This window comes from Oncorhynchus mykiss, chromosome 21, assembly GCF_013265735.2.
Source record: "Oncorhynchus mykiss isolate Arlee chromosome 21, USDA_OmykA_1.1, whole genome shotgun sequence".
NCBI classification, from domain to species: Eukaryota; Metazoa; Chordata; class Actinopteri; order Salmoniformes; family Salmonidae; genus Oncorhynchus; species Oncorhynchus mykiss.
This window is the reverse complement of record NC_048585.1, coordinates 30,851,615-30,878,322: the sequence shown is the minus strand read 5'-3', so window position 1 is coordinate 30,878,322 and position 26,708 is coordinate 30,851,615. Positions and strand designations below refer to the sequence as shown.

Here is a 26,708-nt window from a genome sequence, read left to right as displayed (position 1 = left end):
GGACAATGATACCGCCATTCTCTCTGATGAAAATCCCCCACAACAACAATGGTCCACGAGAAGATGGCGAGAACAATGAAAACAGGAGTAGGAAGAAAACATAAGGAAGAAATAGAACGTTAGATAAATAGGCCTGCTGCCATGTGGTAGACTGCACTAGTAATTGCAAAGTAACATTCCCAAAGCTCCTGTTCATGATAGCCCATAAACGCCAGCATACAGCCACACTATACTGAATGGAACAGGGGAATGATATTTAGTCTGATAGTGTTTGTGCAAATAGATTGAGTGCAGGGCATGGCTGCCTTAGTGTGTTTATCCTCGCGAGGTGTGTGTGTGTGTGTGCGAGCCAGCCATGTGTCAGTGATAGAGAGGATAGATAAGTCTTATCAGCTGAGGTAACATCAGTGCGGGACCACCAGCGGAGGAGCGGTAACGTGTATCGACAGAAACCTCACAGGCTTGGGGCGGAAATGTGAACTATGATGAACGTTGACAGAGAGGGTACAGGGTGCTGGCAGGGTACTAGCTACTGCCCGGAGACAAATCTACTGCACAAGGAGTTGGTGTATCAGATTGCAGTGTACTTGGTGACACCTTTTCAATCTCTTAAAAAAAATATATATAACTTGACAATCATCTAAATATTATAGTTTGTCTCTGCTTATGTTCTGACTGTAGATTTTGAACTGCAACATATGCATGCTGAATTCACCTTCACATTTCACCATAGCTGAGGGTCTTAGGGCCTTCTGGGGATGTTTGGTGTTGCTCTGTGTTTCACAGGCGGTACATGACAGACAAACATAATTAGCCTAAGACCACTTGGCATTTGCATACAGGTTTGGAATTTGAGGACGAGCCTGAGGTGATGATCCTACATGTCAGTCTGGTTATTCAGCCACCAGGACTGAAGAAAACAAGACAATAACACACTCAGTCTTTGTACATTCAGTATATTGAATTATTATTTTACAAGCATATTTACAGTGATGAGATCCGTACATAGATTGGAATAACTTTAGTTGAAGAGTTATGAAGTGGTGTTCAGTCACGTGTGTGCGCTCATGTGGGATAAAAGTGAAATGGGCTTAATAGCAATGTACAAACTCAAATAACTCAGTTATGCCCACTACACTTCCACACCTAGATGCACACTCAGCTCTTGCAAAAGGCGGTCTCTCTCCAGCTCCAACAGGGAGATTTGAAAATTCTTCTCGCTCACCTCCTGCCAAAATAAAACATAGGAAAAATTGACCTAATCTACCCACTCACATGAATCAAAAGAACTGAAGTAGGATGCTTTAGTGCTGGGCTGTGAAATAAACAAGCCAGCACACCCGTTAGCTCTCCAAGACCAGGGTTGGAGATCAAGGATAAAGTTACTAAAGGGGTACTCTCTCACCTGTACCAGTACCGTGTTCTGCCACCGTAGCTCATTGTCTGATACCTCGACCCCGTCCCTCTTCGGAGAGGAGGGACAGCTGGTTACGTTGGGCTCAATCATCAGACTACCCAAAGATCCATTCACCCTCTGGATCTGAGACCGCAGGAGGCATGAAGACACCCCCTGTACAGAGGGATACGTTTAATATCGACTGTACGGTTTAACGACACTTGTTAGCTTGTAAAGACATATACAGTTGAAGTCGGACGTTAACGTACACCTTAGCCAAATACATTTAAGTTCCTGACATTTAATCCTAGTAAAGATTCACTGTCTTAGGTCAGTTAGGATCGCCACTTTATTTTAAGAATGTGAAATGTCAGAATAATAGTAGAGAGAATGATTTTATTCAGCTTGCTTTTATTTCTTTCATCACATTCCCTGTGGGTCAGAAGTTTACATACACTCAATTAGTATTTGGTAGCATTGCCTTTAAATTGTTTAACTTGGGTCAAACGTTTTGGGTAGGCTTCCACAAGCTTCCCACAATAAGTTGGGTGAATTGTGGCCCATTCCTCCTGACAGAGCTGGTGTTACTGAGTCAGGTTTGTAGGCCTCCTTGCTCGCACATGCTTTTTCAGGTCTGCCCACAAATTTTCTATGGGATTGAGGTCAGGGCTTTGTGATGGCCACTCCAATACCTTGACTTTGTTGTCCTTAAGCCATTTTGCCACAACTTTGGAAGTATGCTTGGGGTCATTGTCCATTTGGAAGACCCATTTGCGACCAAGCTTTAACTTCCTGACTGATGTCTTGAGATGTTGCTTCAATATATCCAAATCATTTTCCTACCTCATGAAGCCATCTATTTTGTGAAGTGCACCAGTCCCTCCTGCAGCAAAGCACACCCACAACATGATGATGCCACCTCCGTGCTTCACAGTTGGGATGGTGTTCTTCGGCTTGCAAGCCTCCCTCTTTTTCCTCCAAACATAACGATGGTCAGTATGGCCAAATAATTCTGTTTTTGTTTCATCAGACCAGAGGACATTTCTCCAAAAAGTACAATCTTTGCCCCCATGTACAGTTGCAAACTGTTGTCTGATATTTTAATGGCGGTTTTGGAGCACTGGCTTCTTCCTTGCTGAGCGGCCTTTCAGGTTATGTCGATATAGGACTCGTTTTACTGTGGATATACAGTAGATACTTTTGTACCTGTTTCCTCCAGCATCTTCACAGGGTCCTTTGCTGTTGTTCTGGGATTGATTTGCACTTTTTGCACCAAATTACGTTCATCTCTAGGAGACAGAACGCGTCTCCTTCTGAGAGGTATGATGGCTGCATGGTCCCATGGTGTTAATACTGCATACTACTGTTTGAACAGATGAACGTGGTACCTTTAGGCGTTTGGAAATTGCTCGCAAGGATGAACCAGACTTGTGGAGGTCTACAATTTTTTTTCTGAGGTCTTGGCTGATTTCTTTTGATTTTCCCATGATGTCAAGCAAAGAGGCACTGAGTTTGAAGGTAGGCCTTGAAATACATCCACAGGTATGCCTCCAATTGACTCAAATGATGTCAATTAGCCTATAAGAAGCTTCAAAAGCCATGACATACTTTTCAGAAATTTTCCACGTTGTTTAAATGCACAGTCAATGTAAACTTCTGGCCCACTGGAAATGTGATACAGTGAATTGTAAGTTAAATAATCTGTCTGTAAACAATTGTTGGAAAAATTACTTTTGTCATGCATGAAGTAGATGTCCTAACTGACTTGCCAAAACTATCTCTCTCTCTTTTGACAAACATATCAAGACTGTTTCAAGGACAGCTTTTGTCCATCTACGTAACATTGCAAAAATCAGAAACTTTCTGTCCAAAAATGATGCAGAAAAATGTATCCATGCTTTTGTCACTTCTAGGTTAGACTACTGCAATGCTCTACTTTCCGGCTACCCGGATAAAGCACTAAATAAACTTCAGTTAGTGCTAAACATGGCTGCTAGAATCTTGACTAGAACCAAAATATTTGATCATATTACTCCAGTGCTAGCCTCTCTACACGGGCTTCCTGTTAAGGCAAGGGCTAATTTTAAGGTTTTACTGCTAACCTACAAAGCATTACATGGGCTTGCTCCTTCCTATCGTTCCGATTTGGTCCTGCCGTACATACCTACACATACGCTACGGTCACAAGACGCAGGCCTCCAAACTGTCCCTAGAATTTCTAAGCAAACAGCTGGAAGCAGGGCTTTCTCCTATAGAGCTCCATATTTATGGAATGGTCTGTCTACCCATGTGAGAGACGCACTCGGTCTCAACTTTTAAGTCTTTATTGAAGACTCATCTCTTCAGTGGGTCCTATGATTGAGTGTAGTCTGGCCCAGGAGTGTGAAGGTGAACAGAAAGGCACTGGAGCAACAAACCGCCCTTGCTGTCTCTGCCTGGCCGGTTCCCCTCTCTCCACTGAGATTCTCTGCCTCTAACCCTATTACAGGGGCTGAGTCACTGGCTTACTGGTGCTCTTCCATGCCGTCCCTAGGAGGGGTGCGTCACTTGAGTGGGTTGAGTCACTGACGTGATCTTCCTGTCTGGGTTGGCGTCCCCCCTTGGGTTGTGCCGTGGCAGAAATCTTTGTGGGCTATACTCGGCCTTGTCTCAGGATGATAAATTGGTGGTTGAAGATATCCCTCTAGTGGTGTGGGGGCTGTTCTTTGGCAAAGTGGGTGGGGTTATATCCTGCCTGTTTGGCCCTTTCCGGGGGTATCGTCGGACTGGGCCACAGTCTCTCCCGACCCCTCCTGTCTCAGCCTCCAGTATTTATGCTGCAGTAGTTTATGTGTTGGGTGGGCTAGGGTCAGTCTGTTATATCTGGAGTATTTCTCCTGTCTTATCCGGTGTCCTGTGTGAATTTAAGGACACTGTAATTCTCTCTTTCTCTCTCTCGGAGGACCTGGGCCCGAGGACCATGCCTCAGGACTACCTGGCCTGATGACTCCTTGCTGTCCCCAGTCCACCAGGTCGTGCTGCTGCTCCAGTTTCAACTGTTCTGCCTGCGTCTATGGAACACTGACCTGTTCACCGGATGTGCTACCTGTCCCAGAACTGCTGTTTTCAACTCTCTAGGGACAGCAGGAGCGGTAGAGATACTCTGAATGATCGGCTATGAAAAGCCAACTGACATTTACTCCTGAGTTGCTGACCTGTTGCACCCTCTACAACCACTGTGATTATTATTATTATTTGACCCTGCTGGTCATCTATGAACATTTGAACATCTTGGCCATGTTCTGTTATAATCTCCACCCGGCATAGCCAGGAGAGGACTGGCCACCCCTCATAGCCTGGTTCGTCTCTAGGTTTCTTCCTAGATATTGGCCTTTCTAGGGAGTTTTTCCTTGCCACCGTGCTTCTACACCTGCATTGCTTGCTGTTTGGGGTTTTAGGCTGGGTTTCTGTACAGCACTTTGAGATATCAGCTGATGTAAGAAGGGCTTTATAAATACATTTGATTTGATTTAAGAAGAAATTTGTGGAGTGGTTGATAAACAAGTTTTAATGACTCCAACCTAAGTGTGTGTAAACTTCAAACTTAAACTGTATATACAGAATATGCAAGCTCAGCTTGAGTTTCCAAGGCATAAAATTCCCATTTAAAATGTTAGTTAGACTGCTCGTTTTATTGTTTGGTGCCAATATGGAGAACAATTTGCGAAGTTCTGTATCTCTGTCTATCTGTGTAAAACAATCTCACTGTAGTAACTCACCTCTCCTCCCCACACCTCTGCCCTAGCTCCAGCCCCGGTGCCCACGTTAGCCTGCCTGGATCTGTTGTTCTCCAGTCTATGACGGTACCATAGTCGGGCTCGCTCCAGAACCTGCAGCCCGGTCCACAGAGAGTCCTGCTCCCTCTCCAAGCTCTTTAGCCTCTTAATCTGAGACAACAAGAAGTGAGATTTAGGCAACATTCAAATTCAATTAGCTTTATTTTCCATATAGGAGATTTGTGTTGGAAAGGGAAGTTGGTAGAGCTACAAGTATGTTGTGTTGGATATGGAAATAAAGTGTTGATGAGTCGCCTACTACTGTGCGACTGTAATACTATCTTGAGGCTTTTGCCAGGAAGCTGTGAGGAGCTGGACTAAACATGTGGGAATTTGTCATTGGGGTGGCTGTTTGCAATGGAGTCCTGCTGCTCTGCCTTTCGAAGACTAAACATGGATCTGTATCCATGACACTAGAACTACCTCATGAAACAAGGAGTGAATAGAGTCATTTTAAGCAATGACAAAAATGTAAGAGTGTAGCCTTATGTGTGTAATGAAGCTCCAGATAGAACCTGGGGTGTACTAGTATTTATGCTGCAGTAGTTTATGTGTCAGGGGGCTAGGGTCAGTTTGTTATATCTGGAGTACTCCTGTCCTATCCTGTGTCCTGTGTGAATTTAAGTATGCTCTCTCTAATTCTCTCTTTCTCTCTTTATTTCTCTCTCTTGGAGGACCTGAGCCCTAGGACCATGCCTCAGGACTACCTGACATGATGACTCCTTGCTGTCCCCAGTCCACCTGGCCATGCTGCTGCTCCAGTTTCAACTGTTCTGCCTGTGATTATTATTATTTGACCATGCTGGTCATTTATGAACATTTGAACATCTTGGCCATGTTCTGTTATAATCTCCACCCGGCACAGCCAGAAGAGGACTGGCCACCCGACATAGCCTGGTTCCTCTCTAGGTTTCTTCCTAGGTTATGGACTTTCTAGGGAGTTTTTCCTAGCCACCGTGCTTCTACACCTGCATTGCTTGCTGTTTGGGGTTTTAGGCTGGGTTTCTGTACAGCACTTTGAGATATCAGCTGATGTAAGAAGGGCTATATAAATACATTTGATTTGATTTGATACTATTGGCTGGTGTTACTCAATACAAACTCAATACAATAGCTTGTGTCTATGACGCTTGGAATTGATTGCCTCATTGTAACTCCCTCTCTCATTTCATGTCGAACAGACACTGGCTATCTATAATCGCAGCTACAGTTCTCTACATAATCCTATGTGAAATAAGACCATGTGAAATGCACACGCCGGCCTTCCTGTCTTGATACGCTCACTTTGGTAATATGCAGAACATACTGTACGGTGCAATAAGTCAGTCAGTCAGACAGAGACACGGTGTGCACTCACGGCAGCATATTTTACCTATGAATCTGTCAAACTGAAGCCCCTGATACGTATCAACACGCACTCAGGCACACACACACACACACACACACACACACACACACACACACACACACACAGGTCTCACCCATAGGTAGAAGCGTAGGGCGTCAAGACTGTAGAGGCTGCTCCGGAGAGGGATGATGACCATGGTGTAGGACCCAGGGGCTGGGCACTGAGGGTAGGCCATGGGAGAGCCCTACCTCTGCCAGCCCAACACAGCCCTTGTGCCCTGCTGATACAGCCCTACACACAGCCCTAGACGTGGTCACACGTTGTCCTGCTCAATCCTACACAGCTCTACTTCTCGCTAAACAGCAGTACAGACAGCTAGGGAACACAGCAGGCTTCGTCTGAACAGGACAGGAACAAATAGAGAGAATCCGAGAGAGAGAGAGAGAGAGAGAGAGAGGGTGTGAACAAGAGTGGAAAAGAGGCATGGGTAGTGAACTATATAGTGCCCTGGGGCAAGGTAATGAAAAATTCTACGTGTCATTGTCATGACTGGCTTATTGACAGATCCACCAGAGGGGACTGAACAAGGCAATGGAAAAAAAAGATTGCAGCGACAGAAAACAGGAATTGGAAAAGTGAGCCTGGGGTATTTTTTTGACTGGGGGGGGGGGGGGGGGGGGGTAACACAGGCATGGAGATAGCAGCCTCTTCCCCTGCTCCACACACTACATCAAAAACATCCCCTATCGAAACAGAGGAGTACAGACTGAATGGGTGTAGCCATGCCGTGAGGAGTTATCCCTGGTTTCAGGCAAACAGTTTCGCGTTTGTTCTGTTCTAACATGTTATGGAATGTGACTTCACTTGAGCATAGAGATCACACAATGCAAAGTACCATAAGGTACGTACAGTACGCTTAGGTCATTGACTGCTGTCAAACGAGAATGACAAAAAGCCTCAGGCTTACATGATTCTGCACTCTTAGAAAAAAAGGGTGACAAAAGGGCTCTTTGGCTGTCCCCATAGGAAAACCTTTTTTGGTTCCAGGTAGAATCATTTTGGGTTTCATGTAGTACCCTCTGTGGAAAGGGTTCTACATGGAACCCAAAACGGTTCTATTTGGAACCAAAAGGGTTCTACCTGGAACCAATGAGGGTTCCTCAAAGGATTATCCTATGTGGACCGCCAAAGAAGCCTTTTAAGTCACAGATAGCATTTGGTTTCTAAGAGTTGACACTAGTATACATTTCATTAAAAACAAAAGGTTGTTTTTAATGTGTCAATTTGTTTCTGACAGCCCGGTAAGCCTGGTTTAAATATGTAGAATACAGTATTCAAATACAGTCTGAACAGAGCAAATTGACACGGCACGCAACACGCTATCACTCCCATAGAGAAGAAAATCTATGATTACCATGGGGTTTTGCTGCAGATGCCCCCTGGCAAGATGTAACCTTGGTCCAAATGTGACCATGGCACAGAGAGCGGTTGGGCCCCATTTTATTTTTACAAGCGTCAAGACAATGTAGCCTACTGTGAAAGCACATCAATCTAAATCTCCTCTTAAGTGTCATTTAAATGATGAGTTGAGAGATTGACAGCTCCATGACTACAGCAAGGGAATGTGTAAACAGGCTAATTCAGACGAGGAATGCTACAGCAAATAGAACTATATGTTCCCAATTTTCAAGAGGGTTTGGTACAAAAAAAGAATGTCCTGGGTTCCTCCCTATACCATACATAGAGTCAATGGGCCCCTCCCTTCCATTTGCTGGCAATGCAGTGAAGCATTGCGTCCAGCGGATAGAGATAAAGCTACTTGTTGTAACGGTAGTGCCTGTTCACTGCTGGTAGCAGCTAGTTTACATATGACGTTTTCTAACTTTCCAAACAAAGTTGTACCCTTTTACAACCACTTGGGGGCAGTAAAAGAGTACAATTCAGAGCAGGCTGGTTCAGTTGGTTCAATGCCAATCGAAGATTTCCCAGGACAAACAAATTGTCTCAGGAGGACTTGTTCTGGAGATCTCGAGGACAGGGTCTTTAATCTCCAACATAATCCTAAAACTAAAATCAACTAAAATCAACCAGAGTCAGTCTAGATCAAAACAACAAGGAATATGCTGACACGTCATTGGGCCATACTCTAAAACAGTGTAGTATTACCTAGCAATACAAGACAATACACACATAGTCTAAAAATCTAAAAAGAAAGAAATTAAGAAATTACAGAACGAGCAATGTCTACCGTTCAAAAGTTTGGGGTCACTTAGAAATGCTCTTTTTTTTGTCCATTAAAATGAATTAAAATCTATCAGAAACATAGTGTTATGTTGTAAATGACTATTGTAGCTGGAAACGGCTGATGTTTAATGGAATATCTACATAGGCATACAGAGGCTCATTATCAGCAACCATCACCCCTGTGTTCCAATGGCATGTTGTGTTAGCTAATCCAAGTCTATCATTTTAAAAGGCTAATTGATCATTAGAAAACCCTTTTGCAATTATGTTAGCACAGCTGAAAACTGTTGTCCTGATTAAAGAAGCAATAAAACTGGCCTTCTTTAGACTAGTTGAGTATCGTTGAGACTGGTGTTTTGCGGGTACTATTTAATGAAGCTGCCAGTTGAGGACTTGTGAGGCGTCTGTTTCTCAAACTAGACACTCTAATGTACTTGTCCTCTTGTCCCCCCCAGTTTTATCATTGGAATGTGATACAAAACAAGGCAATGGTTAATTTCCTGGCACCACTCCACCAGGGCCCTCAACCTCCTCCCTGTAGGCGGTCTCGTCATTGTTGACAATCTGGCCTACCACTGTTATGTCGTCAGAAAACTTGGCGATTGAGTTGGAGACCTGCGTTGCCACGCAGTCATGGGTGAACAGGAGGGGGCTAAGCACGCACCCCTGTGGGGTTCCCTTGTTGAGGATCAGTGTGGCGGAAAACACCCCTAATTAAATCATAGCCCCAGGGCTTAAACAGTTCTCTCTTGCCCTAAAGCAAAGATAAAAACAAGAGTATGAAACTCAAACTGTCTTGATGATGACTTATCCTTTGTTTGCTTTACTTGTCACCAAACATTATTATTACCAAACCCCCAAAAGTTTTAAACGTGCTATTTGTTGATGATTGCTAATGCATTAGCACTGTAACACACCACTACTCCCAAAGCACTCATCATAGTAGAGACTTCTGTCCACTACCTCTACTTGATGATTTAGATTTGGCCCCTGCTTCCTGTACAGCTCTCTCAAACAAGCACATACAGTTTCCAAACATAAATACACACAAGCAACCACAGAGGTATGCACACACGTGCACACATTGGTCAACCCCGCAAGGACCTACCTGATCTTGAATCCCCAGTCAGTCCTCCAGTGAAATAGAACTCACTGAGGGTATCTTTAACGGAGGTGTAATTTAAACATTATTCTGGAGCAGATAGCCAGACGTCTCCTACTCAACCCTGCTCAATGCTCAAGGCCAATTGTTCCAGCGAGTAGGTCGGTGGAGTCCTACACACACAACCCCATGTAATGACCTTGACTACGCAAGGTGAAGCGAGCAGTGAAGCGAGCCATGAGACAGGAGGGGCTCAGTCTGTGAAGGGAAGAATCTTTCTCTTTCTCTCTTCTCTCTCTCTCTCGCTTTGTCTCTCCCTCTCTCTCTTTCAGTCAGGTTCATAAGATCAGACTCACTCCAGACCAGAGCTATTTGAGTGGAGATGAGCCCACTTGACCCAGTCACCATCAACACCCTACCTCCCTTTAACAATTGAGCGGACCCCAGCACAGGGTCTCTCTGCCCCTCTCCCTAATGTTTCCCCTTACAGAATACACTCAGTTCTCTGGATGTATTCTCTCTTACTTTAACCCAAGGGTGTCAAACTCAATCCATGGAGGGCTTAGTGTCTACTGTTTTTTGGGGGTTTCCCTTTCAATTCAGACCTGGACAACCAGGAGAGTTCTTTACTAATTAGTGATCTTAATGAATCAATCAAGTGCATGGGAGGAGCAAAAACCTGCCGACACCCGGCCCTCCGTGGGATGAGTTTGACACATGCTTTAACCCATAAAGCCTCATCATCACTGCTGTTCAGCAGTTCAAGCAAACTCCATCCAGCTGGAGGAGAGAGTGTCCTTGCTAGTTGCACGCACGACCTCACTCACCTACGCTCACATGCTTACACATACACACGCAGGCCTGGGCCCTATACACTGTGACCAGATATAAACCAGATGGGGTCCAGATGAAGATAAGGATAAAAACACAGCATAGGAATTATAACAGCATTTCACCTTACCTCCAAAAGACAATGAACAGACATGCTATTCAAGGCTAGTATGCGTGAGAGCGTTTGGGTCTGAAATGTACACATTTCGCCCAAAACTTTACCTTAAGTATGTTGGATTACATAGGTCAAGTAGAGTGTCATTAAGACAGGGCTAGAGAGTCACTTCCCATCATACACACACGTTGGGAAGAAAACAAAGGCCAGAGTTATCTCCTTGGCCCACCGACACAAATACATTTACTGGAAAAACGCCTTTCAAAGAGCAGGGACCTCATCACCTTAAACCACAGACACACTGAAAATAACAGACGACTCGGTACCCTAAATACAGACACACACACCTGTATACAGTGCATTCGGTAGGTATTCAGACCTTGACTTTTTCCACATTTTGTTACGTTACAGACTTATTCTAAAATGGATTAAATAGTTTTTTCCCCCCCCCCATCAATCTACACACAATACCCCATAATGACAAAGCAAAAACAGGTTTTTAGACACTCTTACAAATGTATAAAACCAAAATAATTTAAATATAACATGTATGTAAGTATTCAGACCCTTTACTCAGTACTTTGTTAAAGCACCTTTGGCAACGATTACAGACTTGAGTCTTCCAGTCCTTGCCGCTGAAAAACATCCCCACAGCATGATGCTGCCACCACCGTGCTTCACTGTAGGTATGTTGCCAGGTTTCCTCCAGATGTGAAGCTTGGCATTCAGGCCAAAGAGTTCAATCTTGGTTTCATCAGACCAGAGAATCTTGTTTCTCATGGTCTGAGAGTCTTTAGGTGCTTTTTGGCAAACTCCAAATGAGCTGTCATGTGCCTTTTACTGATGAGTGACTTCCATCTGGCCACTCTACTATAAAGGCCTGATTGGTGGAGTGCTGTGGAGATGGTTGTCCTTCTGAAATATTATCCCATCTCCACAGAGGAACTGTGAAGCCATGTCATTATGACCATCGGGTTCTTGGTCACCTCCCTGACCAATGACCTTCTCCCCCGATTACTCAGTTTGGCCTTGTGGCCAGCACTAGGAAGAGTCTTGGTGGTTCCAAACTTCTTTCCTTTAATAATGATGGAGGCCACTGCGTTCTTGGGGACCTTCCATGCTGCAGAAAGTTTTTGGTACCCTTCCCCAGATCTGTGCCTCGACACAATCATGTCTCGGAGCTCTATGGACAATTCCTTCAACCTCATGGCTTGGTTTTTGCTCTGACATGCACTGTGAACAGTGGGACCTTATAAAGACTGGTGTGTGCCTTTCCAAATCATGTCCAATCAATTGAATTTACCACAGGTGGACTGCAATCAAGTTGTAGAAACATCTCAAGGATGATCAATGGAAACAGGATGCACCTGAGCTCAATTTCGAGTCTTGTAGCAAAGGGTCTGAATACTTAAGTAAATAAGTTATTTCTGTTTAATAAATTAGCAAAAATGTCTAAAAATCTTTTTTTGCTTTGTCATTATGGGGTATTGTGTCTAGAGTGATGAAAAAAAGTCATATATTTTAGAACAAGGCTATAATGTCACAAAATGTGGAAAAAGTCAAGGGGTCTGAATACTTTCTGAATCCACTGTATACTGTATCTAGAAATGTCTATACTGTATCTATACACAAACGAGCATGCACACACGCACACACACATACACGCACAACAGCACATACTGTAGCTCACTCCAAAGGAAGAGAGTGAAATTGAAAGTCTGCGCTCTACACCACAGAACCTCCCAGCCCACCAAACAACAGTCCTGCTAGCCCCCCAAAAAACAGTCCTGCTAGCCCCCCCAAAAACAGTGCTGCTAGCCCCCCAAAAGACAGTCCTGCCAGCCCCCCCAAAAACAGTCCTGCTAGCCCCCAAAAAAATAAACACCATGCCTGGCCTTTCCAGGCATAGTTCATCTTAAACCAGTTCACCCTGAAATTTTACTCCCCCAGTGCACCCCCTGATAATATCCAGCTGCTGCACTCTCTCCCTCTCCAACCTACCCCCCTGAACCCCCACCGATCCCCACTCACCCCCCATGAAATTGAACCCAGTCCCCCTCTCCCCTCCTCACCCACCTGTAACTCCTACAGCTGGAGGACTACTACTCCCCTACTGGCACCTCCTTTCACCTCCTTTACTGGAGCATGGGGGAGGTTGGAGGTATTGGTGGGGGGGGGGGGGGGGTCCGTCATGGTTTGCTGCTTGTTATTGCCATACCATTATTGCTCTGCACAGCTTGGGTTGCAATATATCCTACGTGGCTGAATGTTGAGGGAGTATGATATTGAGCCTTGGGGAGACAGAAAATTAGTGGTGGTAGTACTCTTATATTTTTAATGAATCGACGCTAGCAGCAGACATGTAACTACTGGAATCTGACAGCCTGCCTCCCTTCTTTCCCTGCAGCCAAAGTCTGATGATGTGGTATCACTATCAGAACCACACAGGAAACAGCGAAGCCTAGTGAGTGTCCTAATTTATAGGATAATCTTGAGAATTTCCTGAAAATAGTATGTGTTTTAAAATAGCATTTTAATATTATGGGGTGTCCTGCATTTCTGACAACCATCAAATGAAACCCCATGTGCTTCTGATACTAGCATGTGGGACATACTGTATGGTCTCCATGAGCGTATAAGCCTTGGTTAATTCTGTCAGAAGGGCATATGAAACCCCCTACACGTGTGAACTGAGGTCCTCCTCCCTGTGGTTCTCTGCTTCCTCTTACTATAGACTTCCTGTAGAAATGAAACTGTGAACTGTGTCCTCTGCAGTGCCTCCTACGACACATGTGCACATTTACCATCTTGGGGCATATAAGCCTGCAAGTATTTCATTTCAGAGCTTCCTCACACCCAGAAGCCGATTGACAAGATTCCTCCCTTTTTTTACCTTTAAGAAAATTGTTCCACATCCTGAGTTTGACAAATAGGATTCAGTGTAGGATAGTATTGTAATGATAGCGCAAAAGTTACTGATTTCTGTCGTTTTTTTTACAAGACCAATACATATTTATGAGATTATTCTGAAACATTTTACATGTCAAACCAATGATAGCTATTTTTAGATTATATGATTATCATCCAACACAATACATAATAGGGCCTACTCAACCATATAATACATTGTACTTTGTGCAAGTTAGGGTATTGGCTGTTGTGCTGTGTGTGTTTCTAAAGGGCCTGTACTCTCTAGACAACATGGGTCAATGTGCTAATAGACAAATGTGCTGTCCTTAGCAATACTGTGTTGTGAACAGAAGAATCAACAAACATTAAGGTTAAATTCTATTGTAGACAGACAGGAGGATTAAAGACTGGCCTGGAGACCAATAGATAGACAGTAAATAAGGACAGGGTCAAGGGAAAACAATGGAGGGACACATTTCCCACAAACACTGAGGAGCTTCATTGTCTGCTGATGATAATCCACACATTACAATGCATTCAAACTGCTATGCACCAGGGTTGGGCTCAATTCAAATTGAATTTTAATTCAAAGTGATAAAACCTTTGACATGGATAGCTTCTCCTTTGCAGTTAATTAAGAAGCCATTAAAAATAGATGCCTCTTTTTCAATCATTTCGTTTTAATTTCAGTTTCCTGAATTGACTGCCTTCAATTCTAATTAAGCCCAACCCTGCCATGCGCAAAGACTGATTTGTTCTTAAAGGGTACCAGCTGAATTCAGAGAGTCGTGGACACTGTCATGGGCACGTTCTCAAGATTGGGAACAGTCAGTGAGTGAGTCAACTCATTACTCTGTCATAAGACAATCGTCACCATGACTGAGTTGGAAACAAATGGAGACGCCCAGTCATTCTCTTCTGGAAGAATTCTGCCTAACCCTTATTTGAATATGTGCAACTAACAAAATGCACTCTAACCAAAGACTATATCTCAAACACATCCTTGCCAGCTCTACAGATCATACTTGTCTGTGTTTTAAACTCATCTCGCAGGGGCCTGGTCGGCCAGCTATGTGTTATGATAATACTACTCCCAGAAAAGTCGGCATCCAAGCTCCAGAAAATATAGTAGGCCTATGTTAAGTTAAGCAGAGTACAATGCAGTACAATCGAGTTCAGAGACAAATGTTCAAAAATGACCTCTAGTTGCCATGTTTTGGTAGCCAATATCCAATTCGGTGGGAAAGTGATGCTGTATGTCTTTACATCAGCTGATGTATAAATAGCAATAGCCGTTGGTCTGGAAACCTGGAACAACCTCAGCTCAGACTGAGGAGTGGTGTTGGGTGTTGGCCCCTGAACAAACAGTCCCTATGATGTCACCCCACAGCCATGCAAGTATGACAGAACCTATGTAATAACTGAAAGAGGAGAAAGGACCTATGAGGAAGGGGATACACTGGTATGTAATAAAGATACAAGGAAGGAGATATTACTTTAATAGTGATACCATATACACTACCATTTAAAAGTTTGGGGTCACTTAGACAGTCCCTTGAAAAGCAAAGTTTTTGTCCATTAAAATAACAGTAGATATTGTTGATGTTGTAAATGACTGATGTTGTAAATGACTATAGTAGCTGGAAACGGCTGATTTTTTCACTCCTGCGTTCCAGTGGCACGTTGTGTTAGCTAATCCAAGTTTATCATTTTAAAAGGCTAATTGATCATTAGAAAACCCTTTTTCAATTACGTTAGCACGGATGAAAACTGTTGTCCAGATTAAAGAAGCAATACAACTGGCCTTCTTTAGACTAGTTGAGTATCTGGAGCATCAGCATTTGTGGGTTCAATTACAGGCTCAAAATGTCCAGAAACAAATAACTTTCTTCTGAAACTCGTCAGTCTATTCTTGTTCTGAGAAATGAAGGCTATTCCATGCGAGAAATTCCCAAGAAACTGAAGATCTCGTACAATGCTGTGTACTACTCCCTTCACAGAACAGTACAAACTGTCCCTAACAAGAATAGAAAGAGGAGTGGGAGGCCCCAGTGCGCAACTGAGCAAGAGGACAAGTACATTAGTGTCTAGTTTGAGAAACAGACACCTCACTCAGTCATTCACTGGAAATGTTTAACAATTTGTGTAGCCTAAGCAAACATCTCTTATTGACATCATTTATCTCTATGTGAGAGTGTAAGACCAGGAGACTAAAAACATAAATTAAAGGTATAACAACACATAAATCATCAATAATAACATGACATTTTGGCTGCAGTTTACACAGGCAGCCCAAATCTGCTCCTTTTCAGAGCAGATTTGAAAAAAAAAACAATTAGGGGGAAAATATCAGAATTGTCTGCCTGTGTAAACGCAGCCTTGTTGTTGTCCATATATGGCCTACTATAATAGTGTATTAATAAAGCTTTGAACATGTTTAATTCATTTTCATTAAATATGAGTTTATTTATACTAACATTGTAACTAATGTTAGTTAGAATAAGTAATTCATGTTAATTCGGACTAATACTAATAGATAGCGCAATAGACTAACTATCCTAACATAATAGACTAACATGGACCTTATGCTTGATATGTAACCTACTGTCCTAAATAGTAATATCAGCTATAGGTCAAACTATTTGAAAATGGCACAAAGCAACAAAAAACATTTTGTGCCTAGCCAGTCCCATTGAGAACTTTTCGAGCGGGAGATGACTGTACCTAAATGAAACGTAGGCTAAACTGCGGGAGAAAAAAATACAAAATGGAGTAGAGGGTTGACTAGCTCACGTTGAAATTCAACGTGACTTGTGGTCTTGGATCGGAGCCAAGGTGAAACGTGACGCAATGCCAACATAAGAATGTGTCACATTCAAAAGAGCTGGGTAAATGGGTCCTATGTGCCAAGATATTTTACCTAGAGAGAGAACAGCGCAACAAATCTTTGCGCGCAGTTCGAATCTTACAACCGAACTTCAAAACGTTCTCATAATGAAAACGAGGTAGGAAATATATTGAAAAACTAATAGAAAATGTGTTGGTTGATTTAAAAGAAGTAGTATACCAAGATGATTTTTATTGTATGCCAGATTTTACATTAGCCTACACTTGAAAAAAGTGTTCCATAGCGGTTCTTTGGCTGGCCCCATAGGATAACCCTTTTTGGTTCCGGGTAGAAAGAACCCTTTTGGGTTCCAGGTAGAACCCTCTGTGGAAAGGGTTCTACATGGAACTCAAAAGGGTTCTCATATGGGGATCATCGAATAACCCTTTTCGGTTTTAGATAGCATCTTTTTTTTCTAATAGTGTATTTAATTAAGAATGCAAGGCCAGGATGCGCACTTATACCAACTATTTATGTCATTGGATGAAATTGATTGAATCACTGATTATATAAAGGTGTTGGGCATTGTCCAGCTCAATGGTCCAGCTCCCAAAACCCGATTGTTATGATGATTATGACGTGTTTAAGTCTTCTGCGGTGATTATCACGTGATTAAATATTCTGTGGCGGTAGGACGTCCCATTGCCTTCTAGGAACAAACAAGTCACATAAGGGGACAAGAGAGCGCAATAACTGGGAGCTTTTAAAGTGATATTAGTTTATCGTAGACAGTGAAGAGCATCAGTCTATACTTCGGTCAGGCGCGTCAATTTTGACCCACAACGTCAGGAATTCGCAACAGTATTTCAGATTTGGGTGCATCATTGGACACTGATGGTAAGAGAAGTCACATTGGCAACATTTGATAAGTTTTGCATTATTCTTATTCACACTTTGCAGAGTCAAACCATAGGAAAATCTGTGCTGTTCGGGTTTTTATTGTCAATGTGTATTTTCTTCTGTTGCATCTCATTGACCAACATCTCATGTAGTATGCGAATGTAACTGCGTCATCTGTGATTTATACTTCTTCTGTGTATTGGTTCAAAATAAGGCTACTTTGAATCTATTTTAACATCTGGCAATGATATCGAGTGCTCTACTCTTAAAATGTGGTAGTTTCAAAGTGTTTCTCCTCTTATCGCCTATTTGGAGAAGTTGGGCACAATTATGATCGGAGATTGAGAATGTTTGTGTGGGTCTGGGGATTCCAGAGAGTTGTAAATGATCTAGTTACCGCGCCCACTTTTTCGACGCAAACAACTTTCACTCCAAGGAGTTGAGCTGTTGCTGTTGAGGGAATGGCAGTTTATATTAGTTTAGAATAATGTTTTTATTCTCATGAAAATATGTTATTGGAAAGAAGACTTATTTTAATCAAAGTATTTTACGTAAAACGTTTTTTCTTCTTTACGGAACAGGCTAAGAATTTGATCAAACTGCGTCATGAACGCAATGTCGAGAATAGGCATCTTTGGCATAGTAGGCCTAACCAATATCCTATTAGTCCTACTGTTCCCTTTATGATTATGCTTTATATAAGATATTTAATATCTATAGCTAGAGAGCAACGAATATAATGTAAAAACTCCCAGTTTAAATCTGTACATTTGTTTTCAAACAGTTGACAGGCCATTGCGCAATGCTCAATTGAGTCGACCTCAATTCCCTGGCTCTCGCCCCTGTTTTCCTTAAGATTCTTACACTCAAAAAAATGCTGGGTTAAAAACAACCCAATTTGTGTTATTTGGTAACCCAGCACTAGGTAAATATTGAACAGAACACATGCTGAATTCCCTTCTTGAATAACCCAACATTTTGGGTTGTTGGGATTACCCCCAACATGGGTTAATTTAGCATCAATCTGGTTTTTATTCACTTTCATGCAGTGTTGACCCACCAACTTTTAACATTTTATTTTCAGGAGGGGTGGCCTATAAGGGAGGTGGCTATAAGATAATTACTTTTGGCCACCCGTGAGATTTAAGTGTCATTCTTGTTAATCATGTTAAGTTTGTTCAGTGCAAAATAAAACGATCCTAGAATATTTTTGCACATTACATACATTAATATAAAATGAGTAATATGATTATTTACATATTGTGACAAAGTGCTAACTATCCCAACATTTGGATATACATAGGCTCTTGAGGGACTATGCCTCATTACATCTATAAAAGGCTCAGTGTTCAACCTTAAAATGTGATAACAATTAGGGATGTGACAAATGGTAAACATTTCTTAACGTTTAAACAGCCATTTTTTAAAATCGGTTTTCCGTCAAAACGCGAAGAAAAATGCATAAAATTCAACGTGAATTCACAATGGAGATGCGCTGCTGCAAGCAACGGTTTGAGGTCTCACAATGTGTCCTTTTCAGACGGTTAAGCATTACACCTGTACCTCCATTACTGACCCTCAATTCCACTTAGCAAGTTAGCATTTCCTTCTCATTTAACTTCTTAAAGTATTTCCAGACAGGACTTTGCTGCCATTTTTCCAAATCCTAACGACGATGACAGGGGTGGAGAGTTGACTCCAAAACAATTTATTCCTCCACTTTCTCCACGTTGCCTCCCATTTCTAAGTGCAAGATTGACTCCTAAGATTCCGTCATTTTGGAATGGAGGAGACTGATTAGTTGTCGTACTTACGAAAATGCAAACACTTGTGTCTTTCATAGCGAGCCAGTGAGGGACAGAGGGTGAGAGAGGGCACAGTATAGGCAGGTTGGCCACCAGGCAGACAGAGTCCGAACTGTGCACTAGGCCTATCGATCGGCAATCAAAAGCTGTATCTCGCAATAGAATGCTGTATCTCGCAATTTCTTGGCTTGCAATGTCTCGCAACATCAGTAAAGCAGGGCCTATCATGAATGAATAGGCTACGATATTCTACACGAAACAAACCAAAGAGTGAACACAAACTCTCACCATTAGCGGAGCACGAGGGAGAGAAATGAGGGGGCAGGCAGAAACGAGCGTATATGTCTTGGTAATATGTAACTCACAATGTCTTGTCTTGCATGCCTTGCAAATTCACCAACCTCTTCCTCTCTGGTTTTACTTAAAATACATAACTTTCCCCAGGCCTTAATTGCCTATTGTCTAGATGTCCATAACATGGAAAATATATTGTTTTGTGATAACTGCATTTTGTAGGGTAAAAAACAGAAAAACTTTGTTTTTCATTTAGGGATTTTTCTTAACGTTAAAGATCTCAATTGAATTTAAACATGTTAACGTTCACACTCCTAATAACAATACAACATAACAGATTAACCGGAATGACCTTTACTTTCACGGGTCACCAAGTGTCTGAAAGCTAGGTCCCTACAAAAGCTATGCTTCCAGTCTTCTGATCTAACCCACTCGGTCATATCTCAATAACTCAGCATCAATAACCCAGCATCAATAACCCAGCATCAATAACCCAGCATCAACAACCCAACCTTGATATTTTTAAAGAAAACAACCCAACTAAGTGACCGAATGCCTGCAACCCAGCAGTTGAATCACCCAAGCAACCCAGCAGTTGAGTCACCCAAGCAACCAAGCAGTTGAGTCAAACCAAGCAGTTGAGTCATCCAAGCAACCCAGCAGTTGAGTCAGCCAAGCAACCCAGCAGTTGAGTCAGCCAAGCCACCCAGCAGTTGAGTCAGCCAAGCCACCCAGCAGTTGAGTCAGCCAAGCCACCCAGCAGTTGTCATCCAAGAAACCCAGCAGTTGAGTCAGCCAAGCCACCCAGCAGTTGTCATCCAAGAAACCCAGCAGTTGAGTCAGCCAAGCCACCCAGCAGTTGTCATCCAAGAAACCCAGCAGTTGAGTCAGCCAAGCCACCCAGCAGTTGTCATCCAAGAAACCCAGCAGTTGAGTCAGCCAAGCCACCCAGCAGTTGTCATCCAAGAAACCCAGCAGTTGAGTCAGCCAAGCCACCCAGCAGTTGTCATCCAAGAAACCCATGTATGCGTCTCTCAAAGTACAAGATCCTAAAAAACTTATTTTACCCGTTTAATTCATACATTTATTATTTATTTTTTTGTATGCGTTTTATTTTCAATTTGGCTGTTTCTTTGCGTTTTCTTTATAGATGAACGTCTGAAAAGGTTGTCCATCTGATGCATAAAACCTAATGTTCACAATGTGGAATAATGGTTTCTGTTACACAAGCGTGTTTCTTTGTATGAGGGGGCTGGCATTTAAATGCAGACGCAGTTGTGTCCCAGACGCTGTAAAGTTTGCTCAATCCCACCGTGTAACGATTTTTTAGATAAACAAAGGCGTAGAAATGATTCACTGCCTGTCTGGCGCACCTTTTTCAGTGTGGTTCCTTCCCATTCACTGATGCTGATAGTGGGTAACTGACTGATACACTCTGGCGGGTAAAACTGTATTTCAAGGAGGCAAAATAATAAGAAAAAAAGATCTAGATGTTTCTAACTTTGATAAGAAAGGTCAGGGAAGGGAAGTTCTCATTATATACCAGGGATAGACTCAGCAAGGCAAATCTGACCAACCTAACAGGTATTTATTAAAACAATTCAGACTGTTACATGTGATCTATTGGATATTAATTAATATTTTCTAGACTTTGGAAGCTGTATAATGGTTTACTTGCTATTGATTTTTTAAATTGAATTGCTGTGGGGAATTATGTGATTTTGAACCTATTAATATATTAATTTAAAATAAAAAGCTGATCAGGGCCTGTATTCACAGTCTCAGAGTAGGAGTGCTGATCTAGGACCTGTCCATATAATTATATTCCTTATGATCTAAAAGGCAAAACAGATCCTAGATCAGCACTCCTACTCTGAGAGGCCTAGATTTCCTTGGTGTGTAGAATGTTTGCGTGTCACTAAAAATAAGTTCATTTAAAACACTAGTATTGGACGGTTGTAACTCGTAAACTACAAAAACGTGTAACATTCCTGAAGTTCAGAATGTATACCTGTAATTACATGGGGTGACTAGAAGAGCACATAAAACATTCTCACATGAGGTGAAACATTCTCCATACGTTTCCCGGGCCGCACCATGTGACCTTTCCTCCTGACCTCTCACCTCTGGCAGCCAGAGCAGAGACCAGAGCAGGTGGAGCAGGTTCATTTTTACATACTTTAGGTGTTCTTCTATTCTGATTCTATGGATGTTGGAGATTTATTTGGTGTGTGGGTCTCTTACCATATGGTTAACTACTAAGTGGGTTAGGTAGGGCAGGGGTACTCAACTCTTACCCTATAAGGTCCGGAGCCTGCTGGTTTTCTGTTCTACCTGATAATTAATTGCACCCACTTGTTGTCCACGTTCTATATCAATCCCTGATTAGAGGGAAACCATGAAAAAATGCAGTGGAACTGGCTTCAAGGTCCAGAGTTGAGTTTGAGGGAGGTAGGGCATGTGTGTTTGATCACATACAATTAAACGATGCCCCTAAAGGGCAAACGCTGAACAGAACAGGCGTGTCTGTGTGTTTAGTGTGTTGGTATGAGTGTGTGTCTAAACCTAGGCCACACCAGAAAAACAGACACCTCACCTTTAACCCTCTCCCTTTCTCTCTCAGGGACATTGAGATGGCATCATCATTATCATCTGATGGGGCCATGTTGGTCTGTGGGAGTATGGAGGAGCTGAAGCGCAGGGCCCAGGGCCCGGTGAGGAGGAACCTGTTTGGGCCTGTGGACCACGAGCAGCTGCAACAGGACTTCCAGAGGCACCTGGGTATGACCGTGGAGTCGGCCAACAAGCGCTGGGGCTTTGACTTCAACGCCGGCCGGCCGGCCACCAACAGCGCCAGCATGGAGTGGGAGGAGATGAAGTGCCAGGATGTGCCGGCGTTCTACCACAGCTGTGTGGTAAAGAAGCCGGTGATTGGCATCGCCGGGCGGAGGGCAGAGAGCGAGAATGTCAGGCTGGCGCAGGCATCATCTCCAGGGTCGTCCAGCATTGGAGTGGAGTACCTGGAGGTGACCACCAGGGAGAGCTATAGGATCCAGAGGCCGGAGAAGATGGTGGCCAGCCAGAAGGCAGGAGCAGTCAAACGGAGACAAGCCGCCATAACAGGTCAGTGTCAATGAACGGGAGAGGTGCCGCACTTTTCCCCCTATTTTTTCCTTCTATTGGGCTTGGTACAAAAACCATACGAAAAAAGGCAATAGAGAGTTAGTAGCCTACAACATGTTGGAGTCCAGAGGTTAACTTGACTATCGTTATAATAATAATAAATAAATAATATAAATAAATACATTTGTGTATTTTTTTATTATTATTACTCCCACAAGCCCTGAGGTCTTCATTTAAAGAGAGATAATAGAAGTTTACAGGTTGTTTTGAACTTCATATGAACCTGCTATTAACCTGTTAACCTGTTAATAAGCATTGAGTGACAGCAGTGAATACCTCAGTGTGCTTGCAAAAGCACTGTATTTTAGGCCTTACAACAACACTGTGTTGTTACCTATGCCATTTTCCCAAACAGTTTCCCAGTTATAAGCCTTGTTGTGTGTGTCCCATATTCCACCCTATCCTCTATATCTAGTGCACTATTTTTAACCCTATGGGCCCTGGTCAAAATTAGTGCACTGTACAGGGAATAGGGTGCCATTTGGGATGCAAATATTATTTCCCTTACATTACTGGGACTGGGAACTAACACCTGTTCTCTCTCTCTGCGGTCATCCACAGAATTCTTTGTTGTGAAGAAGAGGAGGGCCATGCACCACAAACGGTCCTTCCTGCAGTAAACACATCCCAAGAAAGAGCACCATTCAGTGGGCATGCTTCGTTTGGAAATCACCTCATTAAGATGAATTTATAATCTCTGCAGCTTTCTGTAGCAACTCTGACTGTCAAAAAGCTCATAGCTACAAAATGTCTTAAAAACTCCTGACAAACTCTGTTGATTTCCACGCAAGGAAGCTAACTAACGTCCTCTCAGAGTGAAATATCTCTGAGTGGAAATGATGGATATGTTTGTATATATATTTATATAGCTGTATTTCATCTATATTTCCTAAGCTTGTATGATTGTCTAAGCTTTAGATTATACTGTGAAATAGTTCAAATACACTCATCAGGAAAAAACCTAAACGGCTCTGTTGTAAGAGACTTCTTCCAACAGTACCCTTGGTATAGTATTTCTTAACCCCTAACCACCTCAGCCCGCTCTCTAACAGCCTATCTCAGAGTTTTGATAAGAGGAGTTCAACTACTCCTGACCACAATCCACGTGTCGTCTTCAGTTTCACCACGGCTGTAAAAGTATCAGCCACTCGAGTAAGAGGCCCCGGGGTCACCTCAGGTCAAATTGGCAACGTGACCATGATTAGCCTAGGGTACAAAGGTCAACGGTGAAGTTCCAGCACATAGGCTATCAGGCGATGGCTGCATCGGTAGGGACTTTTATGATAATGATACATCTTATTGAGTAATAATGCTTCTCAATATATGTTTTTTTTATGACGCTAATTGTTTTATTCTTAACAACAAGATACTAAAGCGTCATGTCAGCTTCTTGGTGTGAGTATTATTACAGAGTGATATAAGGTGTCAGTAGGCAACAAGCTTAAATTAGCTTAAGTTCATGCTCAAATATTGTTATTATGGCAGACATACACTTCACCGTTGGCACCACCGTCTCTGTAAAATTGGTCAAGAACTTCAGTACAAAACGGAATAAAATGTAAAACTGTTTTTATTTAGCCCATAATCTTTCCATGATCTATTTAGCCCGCTTCATTTTGACCCATTTATCTTATTAAAGGTAGTAAAACATATTCTTGGAAACTGTTTGGTAACAAAACGGAATATATGGCTTTTGTTGGCTAAATCCTTTTTTACAATGTATCCTTTTCTACTCTTGTCTCTTTATAATGGCAGCCTCTAGGTTTTGAACGCGACTCTTTTCTGTATGAAGGTAATGTAGCATTGACATTATTCGGAGTTGAAGTTATAATGGTGTTTGTAGTTGACAAAAGTACATGGATCCTTAATGCATACGGAACTTTCCAAGTTCTGTCAGTAAATGATTCTTTTTTTTTTATGAGGAGCTGAGCTGTAACACATTTCCATTGCTGTGCTAAATACTAGACTGTTGTGACAACTGAGGCAGTTGACCCTCAAAAAAATGAAAACATATATGATTTGTGAGACATCTGTAAGCGTTGGCTTGAGGCAAGGGACATAGACATCCACATGCCTTAAGCATCTCACATATACATCTCAGATATACCTGTGATTAATATACAGTATCACAGATGTATCCATTGGTATTACATTCCAAACTTCATACCATTCATTCTCTAGAGTCACATCGCAATACTGTAAATAATAGTGGCAAAAAATAGCAGTCCTACAGGGAGTGCATTTCCCAAAATGTGTCATGTTTGAACAAATAGCCATAATCTGGATTACCTACCTCATTGAGCGATTGACAAAAAAGTGAAAATAATTGAAAAAAGATATACAAAATAAAAAATTGTCAAATAATTACAACATATTTGTTGGAAACTACAGGAGATGATTTTGTATTACTGTCCATAGCTGGTTCAGTGGTAAAATGGGTTCAGACCATAGGCTTTAGTTACACATCAGGTAAAAGAGTCAGTGTGTCAGAGTGATAGGCCCATTCCAGCTCAAAGCAGGACTGAGGAAACTCAAGTCCTCTGGGAGTCCTGAGCTTTGTTATCTCTAGCCCTCTGGCTTGCTTTGACTGGTTTCCCAGAAGTAGACAGAATGGAGGATGGGGGGGGGGGGGGGGGGGGGGGGGGGGCAGGGGGCAGGGACTTTATTAATAGACCGCAACAGAATGATGTCCGAGACCCTGAATCAAAGTGGTTCTATAGCCAGACGAGTGGCCTGTGTTCTAGAGGGCTGGATCCAAAGAGGTCCTCATAACACCGCCCTCTTGACTTGCCAACGTAGAGAGACATGTCAACAGAACGTCTTGATTTCCGTTTACACACTTCACCTCACAAATGGAATCGATTATCCATTTTTATTTAATAATATTTTATGGTGTTTTTGTTGTTGTTTTGTGTGTGTTTGGACTTGAGTCTATATGTGCATGTTGGTATATATGCGCCTGTCTTTCAACGTGTTCAAAACAAATCTTTAAAAGTCTGTTAACTTATTTTTAACTATATATTTTGTTTTTGTAGGGAAATAATTCTAAATACCCTTTCGGTAAAACTAATTGATTATGTGTATTGTTGAACTGTCTTTGCACTAAAACATTATTGACAAGATAATTCTATATTTCTGATTTTATAGAGCTACTCTCATGGATGGGGAAGTGTTTAGAAAAAACAAACCTTCACTGCTGAACTGGGACACAGACTATGGGCTAACGTAGTTTGGGTCGGACACAAAATGATAAATAGATATTAGGTGCTTTCTTGGTATTACAACAGTGTTAAAACAAGGTAATACTCAGCCGTAATATTACTGACTGTACTGGTTTTCCCAGAATTCCCTTGGCAAGCGAACTGTGATAAGTTAATGATCATAGATCTGTATACAGCTACTGGGCTGCTCAATCCTGCATCCCCCCTGGCCCACAGTATCCCAAGTATATCAAAACATAGTATTGCATGCCTTATATGCATGAATGGATAATATAGGTTTTTGATAGGATAATGGTTAATGTATGCAAAGTGTATTACAATGTTACATGGGAACAGACTATTAGCTTTGATTCGGTTTGGTAATAGTTTGAAAATAAAATGACACATTTCAATGAGGATTCAATGACCGGTTTTTGGTGCACTGTTGACTTTGATGTTAATTTGTTACAGTATGTTTCAGATGATTAAACATGTAAATAAATGATATAAATATACAAACGTATTGTGTCTTCATCCATCATTTATTACCTCCTTGTACATTAATATGATCTTCAGTGTCAACAGCTGTAAAATCTAGTAGGCCTACTAACTCTACCCATATTAAGTCTACTAATTATATTAAACCTACTAATTATATTAGGGGAGACATGTAGCCTAGTGGTTAGAGCGTCGGGCCAGTAACGGTTGCTTGATCGAATCCCTGAGCTGACAAAAGTA

General features: G+C 42.2%; 2 protein-coding genes across 3 annotated transcripts; one reads left to right on the top strand and one right to left on the bottom strand.

The window, feature by feature from the left end:
* Nucleotides 1-923: 923 nt before the first annotated feature.
* Nucleotides 924-7,050, bottom strand: LOC110500930 (suppressor APC domain-containing protein 1-like). Its single transcript, XM_021578436.2, has 4 exons — nt 6,693-7,050; nt 5,155-5,322; nt 1,406-1,570; nt 924-1,228 (listed from the first exon to the last, which is right to left on the bottom strand). The coding sequence occupies exons 1-4, from the start codon at nt 6,792-6,794 to the stop codon at nt 1,133-1,135; spliced, it is 531 nt and encodes a 176-aa protein (XP_021434111.2). The 5' UTR covers nt 6,795-7,050; the 3' UTR covers nt 924-1,132.
* A 9,563-nt stretch (nt 7,051-16,613) lies between these two features.
* Nucleotides 16,614-26,493, top strand: LOC110500225 (cyclin-dependent kinase inhibitor 1B). Of its 2 annotated transcripts, none has more exons than XM_036957622.1 (3): nt 16,614-16,766; nt 22,211-22,710; nt 23,332-26,493. In XM_036957622.1, the coding sequence occupies exons 1-3, from the start codon at nt 16,654-16,656 to the stop codon at nt 23,388-23,390; spliced, it is 672 nt and encodes a 223-aa protein (XP_036813517.1). In that variant the 5' UTR covers nt 16,614-16,653; the 3' UTR covers nt 23,391-26,493. The 2 variants fall into 2 exon arrangements, with proteins under 2 accessions (XP_036813517.1, XP_036813518.1); XM_036957623.1 differs by lacking the exon at nt 16,614-16,766 and adding an exon at nt 17,092-17,485.
* The last annotated feature ends 215 nt before the right edge of the window (nt 26,494-26,708 follow it).

What these genes read in the sequence shown, in the direction of transcription:
- LOC110500930 (XM_021578436.2), bottom strand. Translation starts at nt 6,794, where the DNA reads ATGGCCTACCCTCAGTGCCCAGCCCCTGGGTCCTACACCATGGTCATC. An exon ending in CAGAGGTGTGGGGAGGAGAG is followed by an intron (nt 1,571 to 5,154) that starts GTGAGTTACTAC and finishes CCCTCTGTACAG; the next exon opens with GGGGTGTCTTCATGCCTCCT. An exon ending in AGAACACGGTACTGGTACAG is followed by an intron (nt 1,229 to 1,405) that starts GTGAGAGAGTAC and finishes TTATTTTGGCAG; the next exon opens with GAGGTGAGCGAGAAGAATTT.
- LOC110500225 (XM_036957622.1), top strand. Translation starts at nt 16,654, where the DNA reads ATGGGTCCTATGTGCCAAGATATTTTACCTAGAGAGAGAACAGCGCAA. An exon ending in GTTCTCATAATGAAAACGAG is followed by an intron (nt 16,767 to 22,210) that starts GTAGGAAATATA and finishes TTTCTCTCTCAG; the next exon opens with GGACATTGAGATGGCATCAT. An exon ending in GAGACAAGCCGCCATAACAG is followed by an intron (nt 22,711 to 23,331) that starts GTCAGTGTCAAT and finishes GGTCATCCACAG; the next exon opens with AATTCTTTGTTGTGAAGAAG.